General features: G+C 38.2%; 1 protein-coding gene across 1 annotated transcript; it reads left to right on the top strand.

The window, feature by feature from the left end:
- The first annotated feature begins 1,807 nt into the window (after positions 1 to 1,807).
- LOC124642287 (ATP synthase subunit gamma, mitochondrial) lies at positions 1,808 to 8,356 on the top strand. Its single transcript, XM_047180647.1, has 7 exons — positions 1,808 to 1,966; positions 2,155 to 2,325; positions 3,042 to 3,120; positions 3,756 to 3,813; positions 6,432 to 6,589; positions 7,074 to 7,238; positions 7,581 to 8,356. The coding sequence occupies exons 2-7, from the start codon at positions 2,165 to 2,167 to the stop codon at positions 7,845 to 7,847; spliced, it is 888 nt and encodes a 295-aa protein (XP_047036603.1). The 5' UTR covers positions 1,808 to 1,966; positions 2,155 to 2,164; the 3' UTR covers positions 7,848 to 8,356.
- The last annotated feature ends 1,508 nt before the right edge of the window (positions 8,357 to 9,864 follow it).

Raw genomic sequence — 9,864 nt, 5'->3', positions numbered from 1 at the left:
AAAAATATAGACAAGTTTTCATCAGACTTAAAAGTTTTTGAGGCACAACAGTAATTTTTTATATTATCATATAGAATTAGTTATAAAATAAATGATTTAATAATAAAAAAGGGATGATGCAGGGAGAATAAATGAGGGCATTTAATATGGTGTGTACAAAAGGGTAAGTATATAATACTGAGAGGTGGTTGGGTACTTAAGGAACAGTACACACGAGAATGTAAGTATGTGTATAGGCAGAGTATACAGGGTTACTTGTAAGTAGACCGCATCCTTTCATGAGGTGATAGTATAGGTCAATACGGACAAATTTGACCATGGCATACACTAGGCAAAAGTTAACCCGTTTTAAGATAATCGAATTTCAAGATCTTCCTTAAAAAGTCGTCTACGTACACGTATAAATTTTTATTATTAGTCAAAAGTCTCGTTTTTGTGTGTTTTTGGATAGAAGATAAATCACTTCATAATAACAAACCATAAAACTGTACAAATCACAGAGGAAATTATAGCGAACAGCAATTATTTTTTTAGTAGCTATTTTCTTAAAAATAGTACTCTTCATTTTTTTGTGCTGAATACTTAATAAACATCTACATTTATCGAGCTATCCAAAAAGGCACAAATCACACAAAAATCCGCAAAACTGAGACTTTTAACTAATAATAAAAACTTATACGTATACCTAGACGACTTGTTAAGAAAAGATCTTGAAACGGGTTAACTTTTGCCCAGTGTATCCCATGGTCAAATTTGTCCGCAGTGACCTATATTATCACCTCATGAAAGGATGCGGTCTACTTACAAGTAACCCTGTATAAGGGGCTTTGATTATATAATAAGGGGATAGAATAATAAAAATCGATTGAGCATTTCATTGATTGATGGTTCATTAAAATTTGAATCTGTACAAGGAGAAAATGAAATTCCCGTTGTACTACTCTATTTACATGGTTATGAGTTGGTGGTAGGTACGCTCTTGCCTGAATCTATGGGTGCATGTATGCATTTCGGATTACTTCACAATTGAGTGAGTTTTAAAATACGGACTATGGATCATGCCAGTAAATTATTTGTATGTTCCTTAAACACAATAGGTCAACAAAATAAAAAGCAAACAAAGGTTATAAAAACTTTATTTTTTTAAGGAATGCTTATAATCAACCTCTTACGAACTAATAATCCTATAATCTAGTCTTCCCACTCGTGGTCTTCCGTTTTATTATCGTCTTCTAACATGTTTGAGAGAACTGAGTCACCTCCTTCATCCATCCTTTTGAACAACGAAGTTAATAACTTCTTATTCAAATGGTCTGTTTGAGTTAATTCTCTTGTGGGCTGCTCCGGAATGTTTTCAGGGTTCACAGGCGCAGTTTTGTCGGGTTCAGGCATTTTGGCTGATATTTTAGTGAAGATTTCAGTAACAAAAATACAATAAACAAAAGGAAGACGTAGAAATTCGTCAATTTGACAACCAAAACTAGCAATCAACGTCAAATATTGTCAAAATGTCACTGCGTTTTGTATACGCTTGTGTACAAAATTATTATTAAATCTTTTTATAATATTATTTTAGTATGATTAACATTGCACCTTTGGTTATTTGCTTTATTTCTGATCACAAAGGATAACTAAAATCAAACACAAACACAAACTAACTCATTTATTTCTGCGAATATGGGCAGTGGGTACATAGGTACATCATCAATTAAATCTAGTATTCGGATTCCATCCATACAAAGAAAATACAGTGAATCAGACAGACTTGCAATTGATTGAAAATTATTCATGCAAAGTAAAAAGTTTTAAATCTATAAAACCATATGGTTAACTTTGAACGCATTTCCACATTTTTTATAATTTTGTCGCGTTCATAATTTTTTCTTGCTGTCATCCCTCAAACGTTTCAGCCAGCGACATTTTTCGTCGACTGGTGGTTAATTTGGCTAAAGAAACGCCCTGAAAAGTTAGTATTCATTTCTAAATTAGTGTTTTGCGCTAACATTTTTATTAAACGAACCGCTTACAATCCAAGTGTAACAAATCAACGAAAATTGTGTTTCAATGTCGGCTAGTGTACTGCTCTTACATAACTTGGTATCTGAGGACATAACCTGCATTTCGATCATCTGATATTTGTGTTTTACATTTCAGAGCCGTAAAAATGTTAGGACGTGCAGCACCGGGTGTCTGCCAAGTGTTGGCGGTGGCCAACCAGCAGCAGAACAGGAATATGGCCACCTTGAAAGCCATTTCCATCCGTCTGAAGTCTGTTAAGAACATTCAGAAGATTACCCAGTCCATGAAGATGGTGTCAGCCGCTAAGTGAGTGACTAGCCTTACTGTGGAGTAGGTACAAGTCAAATTTTGAAAAAGGAATACCTTCAAATCTGACAATTGTAATCAAATTATGTTCCCTGTGAATGAGGTTCATTAAATGACAGTTTTTATATGGAACTAACAGGGCTTTTTAGTTTTTTTAGTGTTTTTAAGAATTATTTTATGCAGTTGTGAACTTCATTGATACTATGAACATAGAAGATTGCCAACCACTTGTATCCTACAATGTTTTACAATAGTAAAAATCAAATGATCAATTTTGAGAAGCAATTTCTTTCAACTCATTGCAAGATGCTAGACTATATGGAGCATTTTGGTGGTAATGATAATGGTAGGAAACCCAATTATGTACATTTAAAATACGCATTATACCCTCCTTTGAACAGTAGCAATAATTTTGTTCACATGCATTTTGGCAAATAACGGGTTCATTTATATCCTCAAACACAGGAAAGCATAATGTGAGGTGCCTTCCAGCATACTTTTTGTTGCCATCAACTATAGAAAAGTTTTTGAGGTCATTGGGGTAAACTTGGGATATATTGGACGATCTTGTAAACTTTGCCTCTTGTCAGAGTATGGGAAACTGGTAGAACGGCACGAAAGAGCTAGCAAAAAAGCTATCTGTATTATCAAAATATGATTAAAGTTTATTAAACATTACTGCATGTATATCCTTACAATAATGTGAATGTGTTCAGGTACACTCGTGCTGAGCGTGAGCTGAAGGCCGCTCGCCCCTACGGTGAGGGAGCTGTCCAGTTCTACGAGAGGGCCGAGGTAATAACTCACTAGTGTATGATGGTTACCGGTATAGCCCACCGGATTAGCTAGTTGAAATGGCAATGGGCAGACCATATTACTCGCAGAGCAGATGTTCGATGGGGCTGAAAAGTGCTGGAGTAGAGACCACGGCCTAGCAAGCGCAGCTTAGGACGTCCACTAACAATGTGGACAGACAACCTTATAAAGGTTGCCGGAAGACGCTGGATGCAGGTAGCCTCCTACGGGTATATGTGGAGATCTAAGGGGAGGGCCTATGTTCAGCAGTGGACATCCCATGGCTGAGATGATGTGTGAAGTTTTATTGTAGTAAATATCCAAAATAATGATATTCGGAAGCTTGATCAGGGAGTGATTCCTCTAAAATTGTTTGTGAACAAAAAATGTGTAAGTGTCTATTATTTTTGCAGCTAGCATGTGTATAATTGCATACAAAGGTCGCATTTCCAGGGATGGTTTTAAAAATGTTCGCATTCAATTAACTGTTTGCTAGTTATTAGACTAGATGAAACTATTGTGTGTGTCAATGCACACAAAAAATCTCCCTTGCCTTAAAACATCCAACTTTTTGCCATTCTTTTGGAGGCTCCTATTAATTATGAATAGGTTAACACGATTCTTGTCTGTGTCAGGTTGCGCCGCCTGCGGATGAACCAAAAGAGCTGTACATCGCCATGACCTCCGACAGGGGTAAGTCATAAGCCATGTAGAGAAAGGAAGCTGGTAGCCGGCGCCAAACTGTCAGCAGCGCTCATTGGCGTTAGTACTCTTGGTTACATAATTTAAAGCAACTAGGGCATGCAATACCGGTTAACCGGTTTCGTTTTTACCGGTAAATCGCCCATTTTTGCGGGTTTTAAATTACCGGTAAAAATAATATGAAACCGGTAATTTACCGGTTTTTACGTTTTTCTGATAAAATATAGCAATTGTTCATTTAACGTCAAATCTTTGTTATGTAGCCTGAATATAATGTAATGTTGCATACATTACGTATTGTGAGAGTGTTATAGTTGCTGCTTTTTAGAAAAGTAAACTTGTGTGTCCTTAACTATCTCTAGGTTAGATACAAATCTTTTTTCTCATCTTATGGTGCTCCCACATTGCCGTTAGAAAATGTTTAATAACGTTAGTAAACATTTGTTAGCAAACATTTAATCACAAATAAATTTTCATGTTAGAAAATGTTTAGTAATGTTAGTAAACATTTTATAAGAGTGATGGCGAGATAGGCGGTGCGGTGCGGTGGGGGCTAGAGTTGCCAAAAATCTTAACGTTACCGCAAGTCTTTCCGTCACACTTAAAGATTTTCTAAATGTAGTGTCTCGTTTGCCTATTTTTGTCCCAATCAAATTTTGTAGATATTCAAATTCGGAACTGTTCATTCTTATAAAATCTTTTAAGCAACCGTCAATACCCAAATCCTTGAGATAGTCTGTGGCTTAGCTTTTAGCGTTTAACGCATCCAATAAGAGCGCTTTTTCTTCTTTTTTAAACAAAAAATAAAAGCTATTCCAATGAGCAAATCTTCTTCCATTTCCGTGTAGACGTCCTCGGCCCTCAGAAGGCGAAACCAAACTGCGAGCCAATACTAGATGTTATAAAATGTTTAAACATTTTCCATCAATGTAGGAGCACTTATAACATGTAACAGTTTCTAACAAAGTGCAACAATTGTTAACATTTGTTAGTAAATGTTTTGGTGTTATAAAATGTTTACAAACATTTTATAACGGCAATGTGGGAGCACCATTAATTTATAAAATCTAAACAAATTGTATTTATTCAGTTATTCTGTTTTTCCTCATAGCTGTCAGCTCATACTAGATACAAATGTAGCTAATGCTTATTTTACCTACTCTTGACCTTACTGAGCAAGGGCTTTTACTTCACCACCATGCGGACTGCTCTGAGGACACGGTGGAGCACACAGTCCAGGTGTGCACGGCCTGGGAAGGGTACCGCCGTGTTGTCGTCGAGGCAATAGGCAGCGGCGACCTTTCGCGTCCTTCCCTGGTTCAAGCCATGGTCCGGAGCTAGACGGAATGGGAAGCCGTCGCCCCTTCTGCGAAGCAGTCATGCTCGAGAAGAAGACGGCGGAGCGACTGCGAGTAGCACCTCTCATCCCAGCCGCTGTAGTGGACCAGGAAGACACCACGGGCGCCAAGGGTCGAGAGACGACTCCCGGCCACCGTAGGCGTCGGTCTGTGGGCGGTGAGTTCGAGTGGCTCATCGTTCCACCGTCTGCATAGACAACAGACCCGTGTCAGCGGCGCGCGTTGTTCCACGGGCTCTTCAGGGAGATGTCAGCAAACCCAGTGGGGCCCAGCAGGGCCAAGGCCTGCCGGGGCCGCGGGATTGTTCGAAAGAGTTACCGCTACCCTGGTCCATAAAACGCCTACTAAAAAACATGGGTTTTAGACAGAAAGAGTCTGTCATTTGATGATTTACCATAAAAAAGGGCTTTCCCTTCAATGAAAAATATATTTTTTACGGTAATTCTTAGCGTTTATCCCGTCTTGTGACGGGGTCGGCTTTCCGTATCTTCCTTCTTCCACTTCGCTCTATCCTCCTGAATAGACATCTTCCTCTTCGAGTTCGCAGATTTTCATGTCATTCATTACGACACTCAACCATTCGACATCACCAATATTGAGATTGAGTATCACATTCACACTGCCGGTGTCCTCAGGTGTCACTCCTTTTTAATGTCCGTACCATCGCAGCCGTTTCTCTTGCATTTTGTCGGCGACATCGCATACGGATGGTACTGACATGTTTTTTGTTACGGCCCACGACACAAAAAAACGTTTACCACCTTATACTTTGCATATTTATTTAGTTTTTGCTTTAAGACTACCCAATCTTATTGTTATAATATCACATTTTAAAAAAATTACAAAAATTACCGTTTTACCGGTTTACCGGTAAAAATATTTTTATTACCGAATTTTTACCGGTAATTTTTGTTTTACCGAAATTGCATGCCCTAAAAGCAACGTGAGGCAAATGTAATTCTTACAGAGTGGTACCAGAGCCAATAAGCGCTGGCTAGCAGCTTTCTTCTTTCTTTTTCTCAAATCTAGTATTATCTATCATCAGGTTTTATTAATAACCTGTATGTTTGACTAAATGGACCAATATGTGTCTTTGAACACTTTCAATTTCAAAATGTTACCATTTTTTTTTTTTGGATTATGCTACACAACATGAGAAAAATATTTTATTTGCATGGATTAAAACATTGAAGGGACTAATAACTTTATGTAATCACCACATTACTACTAAAACTACTAATTGATCCCCAGGTCTGTGCGGTGCTGTCCACACGGGTGTCTCCAAGGTGATCCGCACCCGCCTGGCGGAGCCCGGTGCTGAGAACATCAAGGTCATCTGTGTGGGAGACAAGTCCCGCGCCATCCTGCAGCGTCTGTACGGCAAGCATATCCTCAGTGTGTGCAATGAGGTCAGTTATAAGTTGCAAGAAAAAAGGTGCATAACTAACAATCGAATAAATAGGCTATTGCCTAACCAATAACTAATGACCGTCGGGGGCTGCCTTTTCTATATGAAATTTCAACAATTAATTGAGTGTATTTTATGTCATCGTTAAACATCTACAATTCTTCAATAATTGTATTCACAACACTAGAAATCCTTTAGCTGGTTTAATGGCAGCCCCCGACGGAGATTCCTATATAATTGGGTTAAGTCGGGGGTTTTGAGTTATTTCATTATTTTTAAAAAATAAATTTTAAATAATAATAAATTAATAAATTTTTAATTTTGCTTAATTTTATTTAATAGAGAGAGAGTAATGGAATATAGCTCATATAGAAAAAATAAAATATACAAAATTTTTATCCAAGTGTAGAAAGTAATGAATTCTCTGGGGAATGCTGGTGAAACTGCAGATAAACAAAGTCATTATCGTTGTATTCCCCCCACAGATCGGTCGTCTCCCCCCTACTTTTAACGACGCGTGCAAGATCGCGGGCGCCATCTTGACGTCGGACTACGAGTTCGGCTCCGGCAAGATCATCTACAACAAGTTCCGCTCCGTCGTGTCCTACCAGCAGTCCAACCTGCCGCTCTTCAGCCAGAAGGCTGTTGAGGTAAGAATTATTTGTCTAGATTGTCTTAAAAGTAATTAAGTAATAAGTTTTTTAAAGAAACGGGCCAGAAACAATAATACAACATAGATTAGGACAGGATACATACATCATAATTTATGTGTGGAACAATTCTGGAGTTTACTTGAATGGAGTATTATTTTAGCTCTGGTACAAGAGTTTACATCACTCACTTGTAACAATGTAGCCTCGGCTTTTGAATATAATGTTTTAAAAATAGTGAAGAACATTTCTCGAAATTGAAGATTCTTCTGAATTTTTCTTCATAAACCATCGAGTATAATCGATAGATTCACAAAAAAAAAAACAATTCTCAATTTCCAGAGCTCGCCTAAACTGGCGACCTACGATTCTCTGGACGCCGACGTGATCCAATCTTACATGGAGTTCTCCCTCGCCTCCATGTTGTTCTACGCTCTGAAGGAAGGCGCCTGCTCCGAGCAGTCCTCCCGCATGACGGCCATGGACAACGCCTCCAAGAACGCCGGCGAGATGATCGACAAACTGACCTTGACCTTCAACAGGACCCGTCAAGCCGTCATCACCAGGGAACTCATTGAGATCATCTCTGGTGCCGCCGCCCTTGAATAAAAACATTCGGAGTCGTTTTGCTGAGATAACACACGGTTTTGTAGTGAGTTTTTGTTTATTTGCAGTGAAATTCGTTTATTATATGGAAAGATGATCCAAGTTAATAGCTAGGTAAAATAAAGGAATTATAATTAACGAATTTTAACTGTAAAAAAAAAAACTAATTTTTGGGGCATTTATCCGATCATGTTTTTTGACAGCTTATTTGGCGGGAAATTTGAATTTGACAGGCATAAAAAATGATCTCAACAAAACGATAGAACGAATCTGATCACATATTTATTGTATAACCGTTTCAACGTATATTTGCAATAGTTTGTACGTACAGAGCCGACATTCCCGACTGAGTGTTCTGTGTTTCGGCGGGAACTCACGCAAATATCGCTTCACTGGCTTCAACATCTCTCGCTGGGATGTGGGACACTCGCTCGATCCATTCTGGTGTATTCGTGAAATATTGTTGTGTAAGGATACAGTGTGGTGGTTAGCAATAAAATACTGTTTTAGAACAAATTGTTTTTATTTATTTTTCCCCGTAATATTACTTACATTTTGCACGTAAACACACGTGTCAAAATCCACCACCCGGGCAACCGATACCTTTTGGTAAGACTAGGGCCCGATTCTCCTAAGTTAGTAATGTCAAAATCGAATAGAAATTGAGTCGCAATATGATCACAATAGCAGTTTTAACAATAGCAGTTTTTTTGACGACCTCGATGGCGCAATGATCACCATGCGGACTGCCGAACCTGAAGTCCCGGTTTCGATTCCCGGTTCGGTTGACATTTGTGTGATGAGCATGCTTGTTGGCCGTGGTCTGGGTGTTACAATATGTATTTATAAATATGTATACAGGGTTACTGGTAAGTAGACCGCATCCTTTCAGGAGGTGATAGTATAGGTCAATACGGACAAATTTGACCCTGGGATACACTGGGCAAAAGTTAACCCGTTTCAAGATAATCGAATTTCAAGATCAGTCGTCTAGGTACACGTATACATTTTTATTACTAGTTAAAAGTCTCGTTTTTGCGGATTTTTGTGTGTTTTGTGGCTTTTTGGATAGCCATATAAATGTAGATGTTTTTTAAGTATTCTGCACAAAAAAATGAAAAGTAATATTTTTGAGAAAATATCTACTAAAAAAGTAATTTCTGTTCGCTATAATTTCCTCTGAGATTTGTACAGTTTTATGGTTTGTTATTATGAAATGATTCATCTTCTATCCAAAAACAAACAAAAATCCACAAAAATGAGACTTTTAACTAATAATGAAAAGTTATACGTGTACCTAGACGACTGATCTTGAAATTCGATTATCTTGAAACGGGTTAACTTTTGCCCAGTGTATCCCAGGGTCAAATTTGTCCGTATTGACCTATACTATCACCTCCTGAAAGGATGCGGTCTACTTACCAGTAACCCTGTATATGTAGCTATATGTAGTGTATCAGTTGTGTTAGCACCCATAACACAAGTTAATTAATAACAGACCGTGTGTGAAAAGGTGTCTCGACATTATTAAAAAAAAAAAAACCATATCGGGCATTCTGCTACTAATATAAGACCAATCGTATTCCTACGACATTCGATTGGTCTGCTATTTTGGTGATTTCGGTCTATACGGTAGTTTGCTCTGTCTTTCCCAGTGGGCGATAACGCCCCCTTGTGGGCGCTGCAGGTCTCAAGGGGGGCGGTAAGAGACCCAGAAAGAAAATGGGGGCGTTGTTGTGTAGAGGCCTGGGGGGTCATTTGTAATTTTATTTAGCTAGGCCTCTTAGACAACGACTGCATGAGTTCTCGACTCTCAACAACAACTTGTGAACATCAACAAATATGAATTAAAAAATTGCTCAAACTCGGTTCTATTTCTATTTTATTGAATAGGTATAGAAAAAATGAAAATCATGTTAATGTTAATCGGTCGCCCCGCTTCGCAATTAAAGTAGACACAAACAATCAAATAAAATGGTAACAGACACACTTGCGAAGAAGTTATAGGGTTTTAAATAGG

The sequence above is a fragment of the Helicoverpa zea genome, chromosome 24 (assembly GCF_022581195.2).
Source record: "Helicoverpa zea isolate HzStark_Cry1AcR chromosome 24, ilHelZeax1.1, whole genome shotgun sequence".
NCBI classification, from domain to species: Eukaryota; Metazoa; Arthropoda; class Insecta; order Lepidoptera; family Noctuidae; genus Helicoverpa; species Helicoverpa zea.
This window is presented reverse-complemented; position numbering and strand designations above follow the sequence as displayed.

Bases quoted from the DNA above. Each gene is read 5' to 3' on its own strand.
- LOC124642287 (XM_047180647.1), top strand. From the start codon at position 2,165: ATGTTAGGACGTGCAGCACCGGGTGTCTGCCAAGTGTTGGCGGTGGCC. The intron at 3,814-6,431 runs GTAAGTCATAAG...ATTGATCCCCAG, and splicing joins CGCCATGACCTCCGACAGGG to GTCTGTGCGGTGCTGTCCAC. The intron at 7,239-7,580 runs GTAAGAATTATT...CTCAATTTCCAG, and splicing joins TCAGCCAGAAGGCTGTTGAG to AGCTCGCCTAAACTGGCGAC.